The sequence below is a fragment of the Oncorhynchus tshawytscha genome, linkage group LG08, assembly GCF_018296145.1.
Source record: "Oncorhynchus tshawytscha isolate Ot180627B linkage group LG08, Otsh_v2.0, whole genome shotgun sequence".
In the NCBI taxonomy this organism is placed as follows: domain Eukaryota; kingdom Metazoa; phylum Chordata; class Actinopteri; order Salmoniformes; family Salmonidae; genus Oncorhynchus; species Oncorhynchus tshawytscha.
Window position 1 is genome coordinate 66,275,486 of NC_056436.1, and position 23,333 is coordinate 66,298,818.

Sequence of the window (23,333 nt, forward strand, 5' to 3'; positions counted from 1 at the left end):
CAAATGAGTGGTTTCGGGTATTTCAGCTACACTCGTTGCTGACAGGTGTATAAAATCGAGCACACAGCCATGCAATCTCCATTGACAAACACTGGTAGTATAATGGCCTGACTGAAAAGCTCAGTGACTTTCAATGTGGCACCATCATAGTATGACACCTTTCCAACATGTCAGTTCGTCAAATGTCTGCCCTGCTAGAGCTGCCCTGGTCAAATGTAAGTGCTGTCATTGTGAAGTGGAAATGCCTAGGAGCAACAACGGCTCAGCCGCTAAGTGGTAGGCCATACAAGCTCACAGAATGAGACTGCCGAGTTCTGAAGCATGTAGCACGTAACAATCGTCTGTCCTCGGTTGCAACACTCACGACCAAGTTCCAAACTGCCCCTGGAAGCAACGTCAGCACAATAACTGTTCATCAGGAGCTTCATGAAATGGGCCGCACACAAGCCTAAGATCACCATGTGCAATGCCAAGCGTCAGCTGGAGTCCAGCGAGGTCCATACAGAAATGGTTTGATCGAGATCAGTGTGGAAGAACTTGACTGGCCTGCACAGAGCCCTGACCCCAACCCCATCAAACACCTTTGGGATGATTAGGAATGACGACTGTTATCCAGGCCAAATTGTATCTAGACACTGTTGGCCTAGAGCACACAAAGAATTACACCTACCTTGGCCTAAACATCAACACCACAGGTAACTTCCACAAGGCTGTGAACGATCTAAGAGACAAGGCCACAAGGGCCTTCTATGCAATCAAAAGGAACGTAAAACTCAACATCCCAATTAGGATCTGGAAAAAAATACCCTCTATGGCTGTGAGATCTGGGGTCCACTCACCAACCAAGAATTCACAAAATGGGACAAACACCCAATAGAGACTCTGCGTACAGAATTCTGCAAACATATACTTAGTGTACAATGCAAGACCCAAAACAATGCATGCAGAGCAGAATTATGACTATACCCACTAGTTATCAAAATCCAGAAAATAGTTGTTAAATTCTACATCCACCTAAAAGAAAGCAATGCCCACACGTTCCACCACAAAGCACTCACCTACAGAGAGATGAACCTAGAGAAGACTCCCCTCAGTCAGCTGGTTCTGGGGCTCTGTTCACAAACACAAAAAATACTACAGAGTCTCAGGACAGAAACACATTTAGACCCAACCAAATTATGAGAAAGCAAAAAATAACTAATTGACAAACTGGAAAGAATCAACCAAAAAACAGAGCAAATTGGAAAGCTATCTGGCCCTAAACAGAGAGCACACAGTGGCAGAATACCTGACCATTGTGACTGACCCTAAATTAAGAAAATCCTTGACTATGTACAGACTCAGTGAGCATAGCCTTGCTATTGAGAAAGGTGGCCGTAGGCAGAACTGGCTCTCAAGAGAAATCAGGCTATGTACACACTGCCCACAAAATGAGGTGGAAACTGAGGTGCACTTTCTAACCTCCTGCCAAATGTATGACCATGTTAGAGACACATATTTCTCTCAGATTACACAGACCCAAAAAGAATTCAAAAAACAAATCAAATTTTAATGAACTCATATTGGGTGAAATACCAGTGTGCCATCACAGCAGCAAGATTTGTGACCTGTTGCCACATGAAAAGGGCAACCAGTGAAGAACAAACACCATTGTAAATACTAGGCCACTCGGGAGGCCCCAGTATATGTCTCCTTATGGTAATACTGCACTTCTCCTGACATACATCTTGTTCTTGTCCTCTCAAGGGATGCCATTTAACCGGCTGTCACAATCTCCGTATAATCAGCACACAAACGCCTCGGGATTCAGTGCTCAACAATGCATCCCACTTGTAAAGCAGCTGCTTTGTCTTGATGTTCTTCTTTCCTCCCATTCACTCCTTGAAGGAGAGCTCTCCTCGTCCCAAAATAGCCCAGAATGCACCGCACGGTCCATTGACGACACATGTGCAACGTACACAATGTGTGTTAATACGATTTCAATGGAGTTTCCCCATCTCCGCAAAAGTGTCACTGGGTATATTAAGAAGTTCCACAGTAGGTGGCGGTAGTGCACCATAACGTTGGATGCCAACCACCGATAACCCCCACCGAAGAAGAACATAAGAACAAAGATGTTTTAAAGTTCCCTGTCCCCTCCTTCAAAAATAGACAATTCAAGAATTTAAACCTGTTGTATTGATATAAAAAATAACGGTGCATCTTTAATTGCTATGAACTTTATAATTGGCTTACTTCTTTTTCTACTACGCCGTGCATCTGTTGCAGAATGAGGGGGTGGATTCCTGCAATTTATTCTGGTTGGTACTGCCTCGGAGGACAGTGTCTCCCGTGAACCCTGTTGAAAGAGACATTTTTACCAGAAAAGCATCATATGACTGAAATGTATTTTTATTGACAACGATGTAGCTGTACCTTAATAAGAATAAAACACTCTTCAAAGTGCTCCTCGCATACAGCATAGTCCCCTTTCTTCTGGTCCTCGAAGGACTTTGGCAGACTGATGTCCCTACGCCTGATGTTTCTCAGCCATATCTTCCTTCATAGTAGTTGCAAAAGTGTTTAATGTTTAATCTCATATTTGATTGAATTTTTTTTATTTTATGTAATTACCGGCTGTGTTTTCCATTTTATGGAAATATGACTGACTCTCGTCTCTCTTGAGACCTGCAAGAGCAACTTGCAGCTGCGGAAGAGACCTCAGCAGTTTCTAGGAATCTACAACACCAGTTGTTTTTTAACCTCTTTCTCTGGGACCCCCAGCCATTGTGTGTGTATAGGCCAGTGTTTAGTTTAAAGTGTATGGTTGTGATCTCAAACCTTGTTCTTGTATACCTCTACTCCCGAGTGGCGCAGCGATCTAAGGCACTGCATCTCAGTGCTTGAGGCGTCACTACAGACACGCTGGTTAGATTCCAGGCTGTATCACAACCGGCCGTGATTAGGAGTCCAATAGGATGGCGCACAATTGGCCCAGCGTCATCCGGGTTTGGCTGGTGTAGGCCGTCATTGTAAATAAGAATTTATTCTTAACCGCTTGCCTAATTAAATAAAGGTTAAATTTAAATATTTATATATAATAAATTACACACTACACTGACGTTTTAAATAGTCCTTTAGATGCTTGTGAGTCTGAGGACACTTCCTGTCAACCTGAACCTCCTGCAGACCACCATAACTACATTTGGCATCATCTGCTGGAGTTAGGTCTATGCTCATTAACTCCTGTTCTCTTTCTCACCTCTACTCTACTTTCTGCTGGATGTTGGTCAATGCTTAAGTTCTCCTGTTTTATAGTTCATTTAGTAGTGTAGTGGTAGTATATTGTAGTTTGTAGATAATAGTTTATGATTATGTCCTCTATCCATGTTATTCACCCTAAATGTTTTTAATAGTACTATACAGTTCATTTAAACAGCAGCCATTTGGTTTTTCTCTCTGTATGTGTAAGGGGATTGTGATGTGAACTCCAGAAGTGAGCAGAAAGGCAGTATTTCTTGCTACTCCTGTGACCAGTGCCCAAATGAGGACCTTACTGATCTTGTCCTGCTATAGTTAGTAGTGTATATGGACTCCATCCCTGTAGTCTGCAGACTTCTGGGGTCTACGTCACACTCCTTCTCTTCAATCAAAACTGACTCATTCCTCCATAACAACCAGTGCCTGATTAGCAACACCCCCAATATGAAGAACATATTATAGAACAAAGACCCACACTTTATCCTGTCCTATGAAACATTAGAACAAAGACCCACACCACATCCTGTCCTATGAAACAGAACAAAGACCCACGCTTTATCCTGTCCTGTGAAACATTAGAACAAAGACCCACACTTTATCCTGTCCTATGAAACATTAGAACAAAGATCCACACTTTATCCTGTCCTATGAAACATTAGAACAAAGACCCACACTTTATCCTGTCCTATGAAACATTAGAACAAAGATCCACACTTTATCCTGTCCTATGAAACATTAGAACAAAGATCCACACTTATCCTGTCCTATGAAACATTAGAACAAAGACCCACACTTTATCCTGTCCCATGAAACATTAGAACAAAGATCCACACTTCATCCTGTCCTATGAAACAGAAAAGACCCACACTTTATCCTGTCCCATGAAACATTAGAACAAAGACCCACACTTTATCCTGTCCTATGAAACATTAGAACAAAGATCCACACTTTATCCTGTCCTATGAAACATTAGAACAAAGACCCACACTTTATCCTGTCCTATGAAACAGAACAAAGACCCACACTTTATCCTGTCCTATGAAACATTAGAACAAAGACCCACAATTTATCCTGTCCTATGAAACATTAGAACAAAGATCCACACTTTATCCTGTCCTATGAAACATTAGAACAAAGACCCGCACCTTATCCTGTCCTATGAAACATTAGAACAAAGACCCACCCTTTATCCTGTCCTATGACACAGAATAAAGACCTGCACTTTATCCTGTCCTATGAAACATTAGAACAAAGACCCACACTTTATCCTGTCCTATGAAACAGAACAAAGACCCACACTTTATCCTGTCCTATGAAACAGAACAAAGACCCACACTTTATCCTGTCCTATGAAACATTAGAACAAAGACCCACACTTTATCCTGTCCTATGAAACATTAGAACAAAGATCCACACTTCATCCTGTCCTATGAAACATTAGAACAAAGACCCACACTTTATCCTGTCCTATGAAACATTAGAACAAAGACCCACACTTTATCCTGTCCTATGAAACATTAGAACAAAGACCCACACTTTATCCTGTCCTATGAAACATTAGAACAAAGATCCACACTTTATCCTGTCCTATGAAACTAGAACAAAGACCCACACTTTATCCTGTCCTATGAAACATTAGAACAAAGACCCACACTTTATCCTGTCCTATGAAACAGAACAAAGACCCACACTTTGTCCTGTCCTATGAAACAGAACCAAGACCCACACCTCATCCTGTCCTATGAAACATTTTCAGTTGCTGTCCTTAAACCTGATTGATCTTGTGAAGCAACGCTACACATGGTGTATGTCTTTTGGAACATTTTCCTATTGAGGGCATGTATGCGCAGTGTGTTCTGTCAGGTTGTGATGAAATGCTCTACTTTCATGGGTTCGATATGTTCTATATTTTTCACCATGTTAACAGGCATTTAATAAAGGTACAACCTTTTGAATTTTGTCTATTTTCTGAAGATGCAAATAATTATAGTATACTATATTTTATGGTATTCTAACCTAATCTTATCAGAGGGCAACAGAACATAAGTAGTTGCCTATTCAATGTTTTACAGACATCTACCATCATTTAAGGAGGTACTTAGTGGTGTTCTACAGCTCGATAAATTACTTTGCAATGACTCAGTGTGACAAATGATGGCTTCTATTGATTGTACAGCATACCCTGGGATAGTCTCATATGTAATATAGCTGGACACATTAGTAAACAAACGTTAGCTAGCCATGCTGCCTCATGCTAGCTATGTTAAACCCAGCTGTAGTTTTGTTTCACTACTGGTAGCTAGTTGGTTTAATCTATCAGTGATCATTTCTTTGGTGATTGATTCGATGGGTAGTCATGGATACGTGTGCCTCATCATGCAATAATTACTCCAAATGCATCTTCTCATTATTTATTACATACCTTGGAAACTGGAAAAATTATTTTCCTCCCTTGCTCTGCACAGTATTGCTGCACATCGTTTCATCTTTGTATCTCCGTAATAATTGTAATTGTAATCAGTATATTTGACAACAAACACATGAGATTCCAGCTCAACAATTTAATAATCAAACTGGAAATTATCTTTGCGTAATGATTCGTTTTTTATACTGCTTCTCCCTCACTTAAACTAACAGAGAACAGTTTACATTAAACACGGTATTTATTGATGACATATGTTTTGGAAACAGAAAACATCAATCGAGAAAACTTGCAGATTGTCGGCCATAATCCATTTTTTCCCACTGCCGCTCACTGGGCTTCCTCTTACTAATTTATTTGGTAGCGCTAGGAAACGCCAACCGGATGCTTCACATTTATACATCCTGTGAAATATCTGTCTCATTGTTCTATCTATGACAAGAACTTCGAGCAGCAGCAGAGTTCGCCATTTTGGAAGGCAGCTTTGTTCGTACACAAAAGTACAGATAAAACATCGTTTTTTTTTTGGTTTAGTTTTTTAAAAACCTATTAGTTGTTTGGGGTGCATCAGACGATAGATAAAGTGAGGACAGATGATTTGATGTGTAATACTACAATGTAAACATATAATCTTATATTATCTTGCTAGACTTCACGTTTCGTCGACGAACCAGGAAGCTAACGTTAGTAGGCTGGCTTGCCAATGTACAGATCGCTAGTTATTACTTTCTGAAAATTGTTGGCGTTGACGCTAAAATATATCAGATGCATGTTGCTGACGTTATCTGAAGAAGTTAGTCAAGCAGTTAGATAGGTTTCACTTGGATTGTTGTTAATTTAGCTAGCAAGTTAACGTTAGGTAAATTAACGTAGCTAGCATGTTAGAACAAATACACCAGTCGGTGTCTGTCGAGGATAAATTGACCATGATTAGTTAGTTAGCGAATGCTAGAAAATATTGTACCCTATTTACTGGTTTATGGTTGAATTTACTTCATGACATCTAGAAGATTAACTAGCTATCTATATGTAGATTTAAATTATGTTTTACAGTTTGTTGGCACTGCAGCTATCCATGTGACGTTAGCTCGTTTTAGCTATTAATGTGAACATTCATCACTTGTGTGGCAGATGCGACAGGCAAAGCGAATTCGTTCCCCTGGCGTTTGGCTCAGTGAGTTCAGCTGGGTGGAGAGCCGAAAGCGCCAGAAGCGAGATGATTCGAATAGCAGTGCAAGGGAGAATAAATCTCGAAGACGTCAACAACCCCTCAAAACACATGAAGGGTAAATATGACCCAATTTCCTCCCCCACCCAACAGAACTATTAGAGGCCCCACCCACAACCAACCCCTAGATCTCTTCCTTTTTACATCTGGCTGGTCATTCTGTCTCTTCAGTTAGGTTGGTAGGATCCAGCAGCTATACACATGCCAAATGTTTTCACAGCAATATATTAATGTGGTGAGGACAAGCCATCATCTTATAAATAACGAGTGAAATCTAATCTCACAGCATACTTTAGGCCAATGTTTATTTCAGGAGAATCTGCCTCTTTCCCTGCCCTTGACAGACGTGGTCACAATTCATTTTCGAAGTTGGAACTCTTTATTATTGGAAGTCACTGTCATTTGCCAATATATCACTGTACATTTTATTGCTGGAAGGTAAAACTGTGTCTGGTTTCTGTGTCTGTCTCATTGAGTTTGTGCTTTGTGAGAGATGGAGGTTTATGGTGGAAGTTTCCAGGGCAGAATGGGTAGGGAAGCTCTAATAATAAGTCCCCCAGCAACGCAGACCTTTTCCTGGAAGAGACCTGATACCACCAGGGTGCCATCATGACTCTCTCTGACTCTGTGGGGCTCTGGAGGTCCAGAGACTCAGATCACATTCCCCTGCTGAAAGAGCTTCACAGATTCCTCACTGAGCCAAAACAACTGTCGTAGCGGACACCTGTGCTTTCGATTTGTGTGTGTTGGTGTGAGAGAGGTAGAAGGGGATTCTGCTGTATTGGGGGGTTGTGCTGTGCTTGTGCACACATACATTCAAGCTGGCTGCTCATATTTATAAGGTTGCTACATGATATGTACTAACAGCTCTTGAGACATATTGCCTGGCCAGTTTGTTGCGTCAGTTTACCCCCAAAACTAGGAATTTACACTATGCTCCACTATGTTAGGCTTTCACACCAAGAACCTTGGAGTGATGATGTTACACTCTGTAGTTGTAAATAAGCTTGTTACTAATTAAAAATGTTATATTAAGCCCCTTGGGATAGGGTGTCGGGGAGGACGTAGGTCCCGGCCATTAGAACCAAGCAGTGGGTAAGTAGGCAGGAGAAGGAGTCAGTCACTTAGCTGTCTTGTTGTTTCTCTCTTTCAGGCACTACCTGGAGACCCACAACCTGAACCAGCAGAGGATAGAGTCTAAGGACAGGAGGGCCAGAGAAGCCAGCCTGGAGATGGGCTATGACGAGGACAACAGGGCCGCCGCCACCAGGGACAGAGATCGGGAGAAGGACAAGGAGTGGCACCACTACAGCAAGTCATCAGGGCGGAGTGGCAAGAGTGGCCGTAGTAGCCGCCGAGGGCGGAGACGCAGCCCTTCTCATCAACGCTCCTCTTACTCGGTATGAGAACATCTTACACAGTCTTCTCTCCTTTCCAACCAACTCCCTATATGGTTATTAGTGGTGTTAGCTTTTCTTTGTCGATCTTTCTCAATATGTACCACAGTGAAACACAGATGGGTTAGAATTATGGATCCAATGTTAGTACCAGAATTCACTGACTACCATCTAGGCATAACTGTAGCAGACTAAGCACAAACACCTTTACAAGGCTTCAATAAGAAGAGTCAAGGGAAAGGGGAACGTTATGTATCAGTCATTAACAGTCAGAAGATAACCAAAACTGTATCTTGAAAGACACAAAAATGCATATTAGCCTATTCTACTAGACTGATGGTTTATAATGTTTTGTACCACTTACTTTGAGAAAGTCTCTCACATGAACCTTGTTGTTGCCATGTTTCTCTTCTGTAACACCCACTATGTGGTGACGCCCCCTATGCCTTTCTCTGGTGGGGCTGAATTTGAATGTGCTGCTCCCGCTGTGGTCCGCTGGCGCTGCCTGGTTCGCAACCCACCCACTCTGAATGGGCCGATCCATCCGAAATCTCTCCCCCACATCCGATCCCCCCCTCTGCCCGCTGAATGAATGAATGGCACGTTCCGTCCCGTTGTGGTGGCCTGGCCTGGTGATGGTGTTCTCTCTGGGCCGGTGATGGTGGTTGATGGTTGATGATGGTGGTGATGGGACAACAGAGGAGCCATCATCGCAGGAGCAGGAAAAGATCCCGGAGTGTTGAGGATGATGACGAGGGTCACCTGATCTATCACAGGGGAGACATGCTAAGAGCCAGATGTATAGAATATATCACTTTTCTCTCTCTGTCAACTAGCTATCTGTTATGTTGTTGCTTTTTCATATGGTGTACTGTTGCAAAATTCTATTCTATTGTAGACACTTGTATTTGAGTGGGTAGGGTTTATCATTGTATTGTTAAATGTGGATTAGTTATTACACCTCGCTACATAACATCATTATTAGTGTGATGTGTGTACTGTGTTTTATGTTTTGTTGGCTTGGAGCCCTGTCCTGTTCTAGTTAGACAGTATAATGCTAAATCCATATCAAACAAAGCAGCTAGGCAGACATTATGTGGCAGATCAGGTGTGATGGTAGTGGATGCAAGTCATCACTGCTCTGGTTCTAACTAATGCTCTTTATTCCCTGTAGATGAGATTGTGTCAACTCTAGGAGAAGGAGCCTTTGGGAAAGTCGTGGAATGCATCGATCACTCTAAGTAAGTCGCTCACTGGAAAGGTCTGGATGTCACTGTGACAATGCTACCCCTCTCCCCTTTCAAATGCTTTATTGGCATGGGGAAACATGTGTTACATTGCCAAAGCAAGTGAAATAGATAATAAACAAAAGTAAAATAAACAATTTAGAAAATAACAGTAAACATTACACAAACAAAAGTTCCAAAATAATATACATTTCAAATGTCTGTGGAAATAGTTCAAGTACAAAAGGGAAAATAAATAAACATAAATATGGGTTGTATTTACAATGGTGTTTGTTCTTCACTGGTTGCCCTTTTCTTGTGGCAACAGGTCACAAATCTTGCTGCTGTCATTGTACAAAGTGCTATTTCACCCAATAGATATGGGAGTTTATCAAAATTGGTTGTTTTTGAATTCTTTGTGGGTCTGTGTAATCTGAGGGGAATGTGTGTCTCTAGTTTGGTCATACATATGGCAGGAGGTTAGAAAGAGCAGCTCAGTTTCCACCTCCATTTTATGGGCAGTGTGCACATAGCCTGTCTTCTCTTGAGAGCCAGGTCGGCCTACAGTGGCCTTTCTCAATAGCAAGGCTATGCTCACTGAGTCTACATAGTCAAGGCTTTCCTTAAGTTTGGGTCAGTTACAGTGGTCAGGTGTTCTGCCACTGTGTACTCTCTGTTTAGGACCAAATAGCACTCTAGTTTGTTATGTTACTGATTTCCAATGCGTCAAGTAATTATCTTTTTGTTTTCTCATGATTTGGTTGGGTCTAATTGTGTTGCTGTCCTTCACAAACAGAGCCCACAGAGCCCCAGGACAGCAACACAATTAGACCAAACCAAGTCATGAGAGGACCTGCTTGCTTAGGGGACTCTTCTCCAGGTTCATCTTTCTGTAGGTGATAGCTTTGTTTTGGAATGCTTGGGAATCACTTCCTTTTAGGTGGTTGTAGATGTGAAATGGCTAGCGGTGGTGCGCGCTAATAGCGTTTCAATCGGTGATGTCACTTGCTCTGAGACCTTGAAGTGGTTGTTCCCCTCGCTCTGCAAGGGCCGTGGCTTTTGTGGCGCGATGAGTAACGATGCCTCGGGAGTGGCTGCTGTTGATGTGTGTAGAGGGTCCCTGGTTTGAGCCCAGGTTGGGGCGAGGAGAGGGACGGAAGCTATACTGTTACATAGAGTTGAACGTCCCTTTCCTGGATTTTGATCGTTAATGGCTATTGGCGTAATTCTTCTCTGCATGCATTACTTGGTGTTTTACGTTGTATACTGAGGATATTTTTGCTGAATTCTGTTTCAATTTGGTGTTTGTCCCAATTTGTGAATTTCTTGGTTGGTGAGTGGACCCCAGACCTCACAACCATAAAAGGGCAATGGGTTCTATGACTGATTCTAGAGGTCAGTTAAGAACACATTCTTATTTTCAATGATGGCCTAGGAACAGTGGGTTAACTGCCTTGTTCAGGGTCAGAACGACAGATTTTTACCTTGTCAGCTCGGGGATTCAATCTTGCAACCTTACAGTTAACTAGTCCAACGCTCTAACCACCTGCCTCTCATTGCACTCCACAAGGAGCCTACCTGTTACGCGAATGCAGTAAGAAGCCAATGTAAGTGGTTAACTAGCATTAAACTTATCTTATAAAAAAAACAATCAATCATAATCACTAGTTAACTACACATGGTTGATGATATTACTAGTTTATCTAGCGTGTCTTGCATTGCATATAATCGATGCGGTGCGCATTCCCGATAAAGGACTGTCGTTGCTCCAACGTGTACCTAACCATAAACATCAATGCCTTTCTTAAAATCAATACACAAGTATATATTTTTAAACCTGCATATTTAGCTAAAAGAAATCCAGGTTAGCAGGCAATATTAACTTCTTATGGTATAGGGGATGGTTGGGCAAAAAACAGGGAAAATGCAGCATGGCAAATTTTTTAAAAATGATATAAAAATTTCATTAAATCACACATGTAAGATACTCAATTAAAGCTACACTCGTTGTGAATCCAGCCAACATGTCAGATTTTTTAAAGGCTTTTCGGTGAAAGCATAAGAAGCTATTATGTGATGATAGCGCAATAGTAAATAAAGAGGGTAGCATATTTCAACCCTGCAGGCGCTACACAACGCAGAAATAAAATATAAAACATGCATTACCTTTGAAGAGCTTCTTTTGTTGGCACTCCAATATGTCCCATAAACATCGCAATTGGTCCTTTTGTTCGATTAATTCTGTCCATATATATCCAAATGTCCATTTATTTGACGCGTTTGATCCAGAAAACAGCTTCCAAAAACGCAACGTCACTACAAAATATTTCAAAAGTTGCCTATAAACTTTGCCAAAATATTTCAAAGTACTTTTGTAATGCAACTTTAGGTATTTTTAAATGTTAATAATCTATCAAATTTTAGACTGGTGTATCTGTGTTCAATACAGGAAGACAACGAACCAATGCTACTTTTCACGTCTAGCGCTCTCTCAACAGTGTTACCTAGTTCCTAGATGGCCTACTTCTTCATTGCACAAATGAATAATCTCAACCAAATTCCAAAGACTGGTGACATCCAGTGCAAGCGGAAGGAACAGAAAACAGGTTCCTAAGAAATCTAATTTGCCAATGAGAACACAGTGAGCAGACAGACCAAAAATAAATTAATTCTGAACGGTTAGTCCTTGGGGTTTTGCCTGCTACATAAGTTCTGTTATACTCACAGACATGATTCAAACAGTTTTAGAAACTTCAGAGTGTTTTCTATCCAAATCTACTAATAATATGCATATCTTATATTCCTGGCATGAGTAGCAGGAAGTTGAAATTGGGCACGCTATTTATCCAAAAGTGAAAATGCTGCCCCCTATACCTTAAGAAGTTAACCAGGTAAAATTGTGTCACTTCTCTTGCGTTCATTGCACGCAGAGTCAGGGTATATGCAACAGTTTGGGCCGCCTGGCTCGTTGCGAACTAATTTGCCAGAATTTTACGTAATTATGACATAACATTGAAGGTTGTGCAATGTTTAGACTTAGGGTATTTCTATTTAGACTTACGGATGCCACCCGTTAGATAAAATACGTAACGGTTCCGTATTTCACTGAAATAATAAACGTTTTGTTTTCCGGATTCGACCATAGTAATGACCAAAGGCTCATATTTCTGTGTGTTATTATGTTATAATTAAGTCTATGATTTGATAGAGCAGTCTGACTGAGCGATGGTAGGCAGCAGCAGGCTCGTAAGCATTCATTCAAACAGCACTTTCGTGAGTTTTGCCAGCAGCTCTTTGCAATGCTTCAAGCATTGAGCTGTTTATGACTTCAAGCCTATCAACTCCCGAGATTAGGCTGTTGTAACCGATGTGAAATGGCTAGCTAGTTAGTGGGGTGCGGGCTATTAGCTTTTCAAACGTCACTCGCTCTGAGACTTGGAGTAGTTGTTCCCCTTGCTCTGCAAGGGCCGCGGATTTTGTGGAGCGATGGGTAACAATGCTTCGAGGGTGGCTGTTGTCGATGTGTTCCTGGTTCGTGCCCAGGTAGCAGCGAGGAGAGGGACGGAAGCTATACTGTTACACAGGCAATACTAAAGTGCCTAGAAGAACATCCAATTGTCAAAGGTATATGAATAGAAATGGTATAGAGAGAAATAGTCCTTAAATACTATATTAACTACAACCTAAAACCTCTTACCTTGGAATATTGAAATCTCATGTTAAAAGGAACCACCAGCTTTCATATGTTCTGAGCAAGGAACTTAAACGTTAGCTTTTTTACACGGCACATATTGCACTTTTACTTTCTTCTCCAACACTATGTTTTTGCATTATTTAAACCAAATTGAACATGTTTCATTATTTATTTGAGGCTAAATAGATTTTTATTTATGTATTTTTTCTTTATTTGTACTATTTTCTATATTGTAGAATAATAATGAAGACATCAAAACTATGAAATAACACACATGCAATGTGTGTAGTAACCAAAAAAAAGTGTAAAACAAATCAAAATATATTTTAGATTATTCAAAGTAGCCACCCTTTGCCTTGATGACAGCTTTGCACACTCTTGACATTCTCTCAACCAGCTTCACCTGGAATGCTTTTCCAACATTCTTGAAGGAGTTCCCACATATGCTGAGCACTTGTTGGCTGCTTTTCCTTCACTCTGCGGTCCAACTCATCCCAAGCCATCTCAATTGGTTTGAGGTCGGGTGATTGTGGAGGCCAGGTCATCTGATGCAGCACTCCATCACTCGCCTTCATGGTCAAATAGCCCTAACACAGCCTGGAGGTGTGTTGGGTCATTGTCCTGTTGAAAAACAAATGATAATCCCACTAAGCATAAACCAGATGGGATGGCGTATCGCTGCAGAACACTGTGGTAGCCATGCTGGTTAAGTGTGCCTTGAATTCTAAATAAATCACCAGCAAAGCACCATCACACCACCTCCATGCTTCAAATCAAATTTTATTTGTCACATACATGTGGTTAGCAGATGTTAATGTGAGTGTAGCGAAATGCTTGTGCTTCTAGTTCCGACAATGCAGTAATAACCAACGAGTAATCTAACCTAACAATTTCACAACAGCTACCAAATACACACAAGTGTAAAGGGATGAAGAATATGTACATAAAGATATATGAATGAGTGATGGTAGAGTACGGCATAGGCAAGATGCAGTGGATGGTATTGAGTACAGTATATACATATGAGATGAGTAATGTAGGGTATGTAAACATTATATTAAGTGGCTACTGATACATTTTTTACATGTTTGGCAGCAGCCACTCAATGTTAGTGATGGCTGTTTAACAGTCTGATGGCCTTGAGATAGAAGCTGCTGTGCCTTCTTCGCCACCCTGTCTGTGTGGGTGGAACAATTCAGTTTATCCGTGATGTGTACGCCAAGGAACTTAACTTACTACCCTCTCCACTACTGTCCCGTCGATGTGGATAGTGGGGTGCTCCCTCTGCTGTTTCCTGAAGTCCACAATCACCTCCTTTGTTTTGTTGACGTTGAGTGTGAGGTTATTTCCCTGACACCACACTCCCGAGGGCCCTCACCTCCTCCCTGTAGGCCGTCTCGTCGTTGTTGGTAATCAAGTCTACCACTGTAGGGATGTCTGCAAACTTGATGATTGAGTTGGAGGCGTGCAAGGCCAGGTACAGGAGAGGGCTCAGAACGCACCCTTGTGGGGCCCCAGTGTTGAGGATCAGCGGGGTTAAGATGTTGTTACCTACCCTCACCACCTGGGGGCGGCCCGTCAGGAAGTCCAGTACCCAGTTGCACAGGGCGGGGTCGAGACCCAGGGTCTCAAGCTTGATGACAAGTTTGGAGGGTACTATGGTGTTAAATGCTGAGCTGTAGTTGATGAACAGCATTCTCACGTAGGTATTCCTCTTGTCCAGATGGGTTAGGGCAGTGTGCAGTGTGGTTGCGATTGCGTCGTCTGTGGGCCTATTGGGGCGGTAAGCAAATTGGAGTGGGTCTAGGGTGTCAGGTCGGGTGGAGGTGATATGGTCCTTGACTAGTCTCTCAAAGCACTTCATGATGACGGAAGTGAGGGCTACGGGGCGGTAGTCATTTAGCTCAGTTACCTTAGCTTTCTTGGGAACAGGAACAATGGTGGCCTTCTTGAAGCATGTGGGGACAGCAGACTGGGATAAGGATTGATTGAATATGTCCGTAAACACACCAGCCAGCTCATCTGCGCATGCTCTGAGGACGTGGCTGGGGATGCCGTCTGGGCCTGCAGCCTTGCGAGGGTTAACACGTTTAAATGTTTTACTCACGTCGGCTGTAGTGAAGGAGAGTCCGCAGGTTTTGGTAGCGGGCCGTGTCAGTGGCACTGTATTGTCCTCAAAGCGAGCAAAGTTGTTTAGTCTGTCTGGGAGCAAGACATCATGGTCCGTGACGGGGCTGGTTTTCTTTTTGTAATCCGTGATTGACTGTAGACCCTGTAGACATATCCCAATCCACGTGATCAAAGGAATCTTGAAGCGTGGAATTAGATTGGTCGGTCCAGCGTTGAACAGACCTGAGCGCGGGAGCTTCCTGTTTTAGTGTATGCCTATAGGCTGGAAGCAACAAAATGGAGTCGTGGTCAGCTTTTCCGAAAGGAGGGTGGGGGGAAATATATGCATCGCGGAAGTTAGAATAACAATGATCCAGGGTTTTACCAGCCCTGGTAGCACAATCAATATGCTGATAGAATTTAGGGAGTCTTATTTTCAGATTAGCCTTGTTAAACAGCTACAATGAATGCAACCAGTTTCATAGAGTCAAATAAAGTTTGTTCAGGGCCATCGATGTGTCTGCTTAGGGGGGGAATATATATGCGGCTGTGATTATAATCGAAGAGAATTCTCTTGGTAGATAATGTGGTCGACATTTGATTGTGAAGAATTCTAAGTCAGGTGAACAGAAGGACTTGAGTTCCTGTATGTTATGATCACACCACGTCTCGTTAATCATAAGGCATACCCCCCGCCCCTCTTCTTACCAGAAAGATGTTTGTTTCTGTCGGCGCGATGCGTGAAGAAACCAGCTGGCTGTACCGACTCCCATAGCGTGTCTCGTGTGAGCCATGTTTCCGTGAAGCAAAGAACGTTAGTCTCTTATGTCTCTCTGAAATGCTACCCTTGCTCAGATTTCATCAACTTTGTTGTCAAGAGACTGGACATTGGTGAGTAGTATGCTCGGGAGCGGTGTGCGATGTGACCAGAAGACCGCTTCGTCTGCCCCTTTTACGGCATCGTTGTATTGGTTCGCTCGCTGGGTTCCGATCCATTGTCCTGGGTGGTGGGCAAAACACAGGATCCGCTTCGGGAAAGTCGTATTCCTGGTCGTAATGATGGTGAGTTGACGTTGCTCTTATATCCAGTAGTTCCTCCCGACTGTATGTAATAAATCCTAAGATTACCTGGGGTGCCGCGGCCTTTGTGGAGCGATGGGTAACGATGCTTTGAGGGGTGACTGTTGTTAATGTGTGCAGAGTGTCCCTGGTTCGCGCCCGGGTATGGGCGAGGGGACGGTCTAAAGCTATACTGTTACATTGATGCTGTTGACCTGGATCACTGGTTGCTGCGGAAAAGGAGGAGGTCAAAAGGGGGGTGAGTGTAACGGATGTGAAACGGCTAGCTTAGTTAGCGGTGCGCGCTAAATAGCATTTCAATCAGTGACGTCACTTGTTCTGAGACCTTGAAGGAGTAGTTCCCCTTGCTCTGCAAGGGCCACGGCTTTTGTGGAGCGATGGGTAACGATGCTTCGAGTGTGACTGTTGTTGATGTGTGCAGAGGGTCCCTGGTTCGCGACGGTCTGAAGTTATACTGTTACACTTGCGGAGATCATCCATTCACCTACACTGCGTTTCACAAAGACATGGCGGTTGGGACCAAAAATCTCATTTGGACTCATCGGACCAAAAGACCGATGGGAATCTGTCCAACGTCCAGTGTTTCTTGGCCCAAGCAAGTCTCTTCTTATTATTGGTGTCCTTTAGTTGTACTTTCTTTGCAGCAATTCGACCATGAAGGCCTAATTCACCCAGTCTCCTCTGAACAGTTGGTGTTGAGATGTGTTTGTTACTTGAACTCTGTGAAGCATTTATTTGGGCTGCAGTTTGACGCTGGTAACTCTAATGAACCTATCCTCTGCCCTAGAGGTAACTCTGGGTCTTCCTTTCCTGTGGCTGTCCTCATGAGAGCCAGTTTCATCACAGCACTTGATGGTTTTTGCGACTGCACTTGAAGAAATGTTCAAAGTTCTTGACATTTTCTGGATTGACTGACCTTCATGTCTTAAAGTAATGATGGACTGTCGTTTCGCTTTGCTCATTTGAGCTGTTCTTGCCATAATATGGACCTGGTCTTTTACCAAATAGGGCTATCTATTGTATACCTACAGTGTGCTCTCAAACTTAATCTCTCTGTTTCTCTCTATCGTTCTAATCTGAAAGCCTGAATCTCTCTCACAGTTCGATATGTGTGTCTCGTCTGTGATTTCAGAATTGGTTCTCGCGTGGCACTGAAGATCATTAAAAACATTGACCGGTACCGCGAAGCAGCCATGGCTGAGGTGGAGGTGCTGGAGCAGATGAACTCTCTGGACTGTGACCGGAGATAGTAAGTCACGACATAAACAGAAATCATGTAGACTTTCCATTACGAGGATGATGTGCAGTCTCGCATACAAGTAGTTGGTTATCTGCCAGGCGTACACTTTAATTATGGATTGTAACTTCAATATCCCACTTTAATGATCGGTGTGTCATCAATATCAGACACCATTGTTTGTCTTGCCTAGCTACATAATCCACTAACTGTGATTGGCTCTGAATAAGATTCTGCTAAATTACTGAAATGTAAATCCCTCCTCTCTCTCTCTCTCTCTTTCTTTCCTCCCCTCTCTCTCTCTCTTTCTTTCCTCCCCTCTCTCTCTCTCTCTGTCTCTTGCCTCACTCCCCTCTGCCGTCTCAGTGGATGTGTTCGGATGCTGGACTGGTTCGACCACCACGGTCACGTGTGTATATCCTTTGAGCTGCTGGGACTCAGTACCTATGACTACCTGAAGGAGAACAACTTCCAGCCGTTCCCGGTAGAACACATCAGGATCATGGCCTACCAGATCATCCGAGCCGTACGATGTGAGTAGTTACTATAGAATTACACTTTATAACATGCTGGAATAGTCATTTTATTGGATTTCTGTGGTAGTAAGCACCACCCACACTGGATAAGAGCAATGCTACATGTCTCAACTTAAAGGTTATTGTGTGTTTCCCAAATGGGACCCTATTCTCAATATAGTGCACTAAGTATTTAATTTGGGGGGGATACGTCACCGTTTGGGAGACATACACTGTAAATGAAAAGCTGTTGGGTTATAGTGGTGACTTCGGAGTATATTCCATTGTACAAATGGTGTAATAGAACAAAGGGTTGTCTACTCTCCTGCCTGTGTTGACGATGTTCTCCGTGGTTGCTGTTTGTTTCAGTCCTGCATAAGAACAAGCTGACACACACTGACCTGAAGCCCGAGAACATTCTGTTTGTGGACTCGGAGTACGACATCAAGTACAATGCCAAAATGGTACGAGTCTGTTACCTGCCACATTGATCTGTGCTGACAAAACACTCACCGTGAATGAACTGTGAAGTTGACTGATTTGGTTGTCACCCCTATTTGAATTTGTGTACTGTCTGACTCAATCAAATGAATATTTGTCATGACTCATATCTGCCCTACAGAAGCGCGACGAGAGGACGTTGAAGAACCCGGACGTGAAGGTCGTTGATTTTGGCAACGCCACATATGAACACAACCACCACACCTCCGTAGTGTCCACACGCCACTACCGCGCTCCAGAGGTCATTCTGGGTAAGACGCATACTTCCTCAATGCTAATTCATGATATTATTGATGTTACGTGATAATTCTGCTTATCGTTGTTGTCTGATGAAAACTTAATCTTCAAAACAGAAACAATTATAAAACTTCAGAAGCTTTTTGTAATACATTTTCTTGGTCTTAGAGTCCTGAAATGTTTAGAGTACATTAAGGGGAGTTACTGATTTCATTAAATGTACAAAACTGAAAATGAGGAATAACAGAGTTCCGGGGTTTTCATCAGACGGCGACATTACTCGTACCTAGACTGTGGAGTCTGGGTTGTATGCTTCTCTCTCTGTGTAGATCTGTGGAGTCTGGGTTGTAATGCTTCTCTCTCTGTGTAGATCTGTGGAGTCTGGGTTGTAATGCTTCTCTCTCTGTGTAGATCTGTGGAGTCTGGGTTGTAATGCTTCTCCCTCTGTGTAGATCTGTGGAGTCTGGGTTGTAATGCTTCTCTCTCTGTGTAGATCTGTGGAGTCTGGGTTGTAATGCTTCTCTCTCTGTGTAGATCTGTGGAGTCTGGGTTGTAATGCTTCTCTCTCTGTGTAGATCTGTGGAGTCTGGGTTGTAATGCTTCTCTCTCTGTGTAGATCTGTGGAGTCTGGGTTGTAATGCTTCTCCCTCTGTGTAGATCTGTGGAGTCTGGGTTGTAATGCTTCTCTCTCTGTGTAGATCTGTGGAGTCTGGGTTGTAATGCTTCTCTCTCTGTGTAGATCTGTGGAGTCTGGGTTGTAATGCTTCTCTCTCTGTGTAGATCTGTGGAGTCTGGGTTGTAATGCTTCTCTCTCTGTGTAGATCTGTGGAGTCTGGGTTGTAATGCTTCTCTCTCTGTGTAGATCTGTGGAGTCTGGGTTGTAATGCTTCTCTCTCTGTGTAGATCTGTGGAGTCTGGGTTGTAATGCTTCTCTCTCTGTGTAGATCTGTGGAGTCTGGGTTGTAATGCTTCTCTCTCTGTGTAGATCTGTGGAGTCTGGGTTGTAATGCTTCTCTCTCTGTGTAGATCTGTGGAGTCTGGGTTGTAATGCTTCTCTCTCTGTGTAGATCTGTGGAGTCTGGGTTGTAATGCTTCTCTCTCTGTGTAGATCTGTGGAGTCTGGGTTGTAATGCTTCTCTCTCTGTGTAGATCTGGGCTGGGACCATGCCTGTGACGTGTGGAGTCTGGGCTGTATCCTGATAGAGTACTACCTGGGATCAACACTCTTCCAGGTGGGGGACTGTTGGCTATCCACAGTATCATCATACTAATAATGCCTTCTGAATCATGCATTCATCTCAAGCTGTTCAAGCTTCTTTCTGTGCATAGGTAGATCACAGGGGTTTTCCTGCATAGAAAAGTTGTGTTATTAAGGGTCGCCTAAGTCCATACAGTAAAAAACATTTTTTTTTATATAATAATAATAATTTGTATGGAAAGACATTTTCAGTGTAAACTTGAAACGACTAAAAACAGATAATGTATGTGGAAAATATATATTTTTAAAATAAGATCATATTTGAGAGCTATTAATTGCTTAAATAAAAGCTACACACTCAGCGAGAATCTAAAATGTAAAAGATGATCCCTTCAGGGCTCTTTTGTCATGGCATGGGGCCCCTATTGATTTTGTTATATGGTTTAAGACACTCAGATAGCATAAGAACATGGCATAAGCCATGGCAAAATGTGTAGATTTACTGGAAATTAGCTTTGAAACCGCAAATGTGTGGAATTGCAGGAAATTAGTTTTAGAACAGCAACATTTTGTTATTGCGGCCAATAGAGCTTTCAAATTTACCACCACACCCACCACCTAAGCCCTATTTTGAGCTAGAAAAAACTCTGGCTCACTGTGTCCTGGGTGTAACGTTAGACTCCTCTCTGTGGCTCTTGTGTTCTCTCCTCCAGACCCACGACAGTAAAGAACACCTGGCTATGATGGAGAGGGTCCTGGGCCCCATACCGGTACATCTCCTGCAGAAAACCAAGAAGCGGCGGTATGTCCATCGGTACCAGCTGGACTGGGATGCACTCAGCTCCTCTGGGAGATATGTGAGGAAACACTGCAAACCACTCAAGGTAAGGAGGGCCTCCAGCAATATGGCCAACCTATTCTGTTTCCTCAATTCATTTAATGGAACTGACCCTATAGATAGCTGTGCTATAAAGACGTCTGAATCACAGTTTTGTTGTGGTCATTGATATCAATAAATCTGACCATCTCCTCCCCTCTCTCCTCCACCTCTTCCATCCCCTCGCTGTCCCCTCAGCAATACATGATGGTCCAGAGCTTGGACCACGACCAGCTGTTTGACCTGATCCAGAAGATGCTGGAGTATGACCCAGCTAAACGCCTCTCCCTGGACCAGGCTCTCAGACACCCCTTCTTCACCTGCCTACGCAAGGCCACCAGGAAATGACCTTTAACCCCAGCGTGGACCCCAACCTGACCCTGCCTATCATCGTGACAATCATCACAACTGTGATGATTGACGATCGCCATAGCCCTACATTGACTCTCCGGGAGAGATTGTTTACCTCTGGCTGTATCAGTCCGCCCACGTGGCTTTTTGTCCATTGCTGTCATGCTAGTTAGTGTTAATGTATTGCGAGTTGTATCGTTGTAGCAACCAGGTTCACTGATGAAGCTGGTGCGTTATTCTATGGGCTGTCAGACTTAATCAGTTAACTCCAGTTAACGTTGTTTTTTCAATTGCGATTTATCGCATTGTCTAAATGCTTTCCAAAGACACTGAAAACATCCCAAAAACAACATATTCAGCTAAAAACTAGTTGACATTGAGGTTAAAGAAAGTGTGCTTTTTCAATTTACCTAATTCTGCTAACCGTTAGGCAAACTCAAGATGTCAATATTCTTGTAATGTTTTTGTATAAAAAAATCGTACATTTCACCTTAATTTGAGCGAATTCAGAATTTGCGATTAATCAAAGCAAATCTTGTAACTCACTGGATGATATTTTTGTCTGACTGCCCTGAGTTTCTTCCCAAGTCTCTTTTTTCAGTATGACTGGATTTGTAACTTTTGGAATATCGCTGTGTTTGCATTTGTCAATAAAAACGTCTGGAGTATGAACGTATATGTAAAAAATAAAGTACCCTGTGCACAGCAGTGCGTGTAGTTCACAACCTTTCCCCCCAAGGACCCCTTTTTCACATCTGATTTCATGGCCCTCTTTTTTTTCTTTTTTTTTCTTTTTTTTTACTACACCTCGAATCAATAAGCCCCTGCAACCCCACCAAGTAACTCAGGACTCCTAGGTTGGGGACCGCTGGTCTAGATCCAGGAGCTGGTTTTGGAAGGAACAACTAGTATTATAAAATGTGTTTAAAAACCACAAGAAATATAACATCCCAGTAATGTTGCTTATGCACATAAAGCTTATTGCTCTCATTTTGTTTACATCCCTTTTAGTGAGCATTTCTCCTTTGCCAAGATAATCCATCCACACCTAATAAATATGGCATATCAAGAAGCTGATTAAACAGCATGATCATTACACAGGTGCACCTTCTACTGGGGACAAAAGACCACTCATGTCACACAACACAATGCCACAGATGTCTCATGTTTTGGAGGCGATTACAGTTGGCATGCTGACCGCAGCAATGTCCACCAGAGCTGTTGCCATATAATTTAATGTGAATTTTTTCCAATAAGCCCCTTCCAATGTCGTTTTAAAGAATTTGGCGGTACATCCAACCGGCCTCATAACCACAGACCACATGTAACCGGGCCAGGATCTCCACATCCGCTTCTTCACCTGTGGGATCGTCTGAGACCAGCCACCGGGACAGCTGATGTAACTGGGTTTACAAAACCGAACAATTATTGCACAAACTCAGAAACCGTATCAGAGAAGCTCATCTGCTTGCTCGTCGTCCTCACCAGGGTCTTGACCTGATTGTGGTTCGACATTGTAACTTCAGTGGGCAAATGCTCGCCTTCAATGGCCCTGGCACAGAAAAGTGGTTTCAACTGTACCGGGCAGATGGCGGACAGCGCGTGGGCGAGGATGCTGATGTCAACGTTGTAAACTGCCGCATGGTGATGGTGGGGTTATGGTATGGGCAGGAATAAGCAACAGATAACAAACACGATTGCTTTTTATCAATGGCAATTTGAATGCACAGAGAAACCATGACAAGATCCTGAGGCCCGTTGTCGTGCCGTTCACCTGCCGCCATCACCACATGTTTCAGCAGGACATCATGTTGCAAGGATCTGTACACAATTCCTGGAAGATGAAAATGTCACAGTTCCTCCATGAACTGCATACTCACCAGACATGTCACCCATTGTACTCGTTTGGGATGCTCTGGATCGACGTGCACGACACCATGTTCCAGTTCCTGCCAATATCCAGCAACTTCGTACAGCCATTGAAGAGTGGGACAACACTCCACAGGGCGCAATCAAAAGCC

General features: G+C 42.9%; 1 protein-coding gene across 5 annotated transcripts; it reads left to right on the forward strand.

Moving 5' to 3' along the window:
• Nucleotides 1-6,074: 6,074 nt before the first annotated feature.
• On the forward strand, nucleotides 6,075-22,020 carry clk4a (CDC-like kinase 4a). Of its 5 annotated transcripts, none has more exons than XM_024429049.1 (12): nucleotides 6,075-6,162; nucleotides 6,794-6,948; nucleotides 8,044-8,290; nucleotides 8,987-9,086; nucleotides 9,462-9,528; nucleotides 17,529-17,645; nucleotides 18,000-18,166; nucleotides 18,518-18,612; nucleotides 18,771-18,900; nucleotides 20,036-20,118; nucleotides 20,798-20,968; nucleotides 21,160-22,020. In XM_024429049.1, the coding sequence occupies exons 1-12, from the start codon at nucleotides 6,097-6,099 to the stop codon at nucleotides 21,307-21,309; spliced, it is 1,548 nt and encodes a 515-aa protein (XP_024284817.1). In that variant the 5' UTR covers nucleotides 6,075-6,096; the 3' UTR covers nucleotides 21,310-22,020. The 5 variants fall into 5 exon arrangements, with proteins under 5 accessions (XP_024284817.1, XP_024284819.1, XP_024284821.1 ...); XM_024429051.2 differs by having other exon boundaries at nucleotides 6,089-6,245; XM_024429053.2 differs by having other exon boundaries at nucleotides 6,093-6,345.
• The last annotated feature ends 1,313 nt before the right edge of the window (nucleotides 22,021-23,333 follow it).

Coding starts and splice junctions, on each gene's coding strand:
- clk4a (XM_024429049.1), top strand. CDS start 6,097: ATGACAAGAACTTCGAGCAGCAGCAGAGTTCGCCATTTTGGAAGGCAG. Junction 17,646..17,999: donor CTGGACTGTGACCGGAGATA/GTAAGTCACGAC, acceptor CTGCCGTCTCAG/TGGATGTGTTCGGATGCTGG. Junction 18,613..18,770: donor TCAAGTACAATGCCAAAATG/GTACGAGTCTGT, acceptor TCTGCCCTACAG/AAGCGCGACGAGAGGACGTT.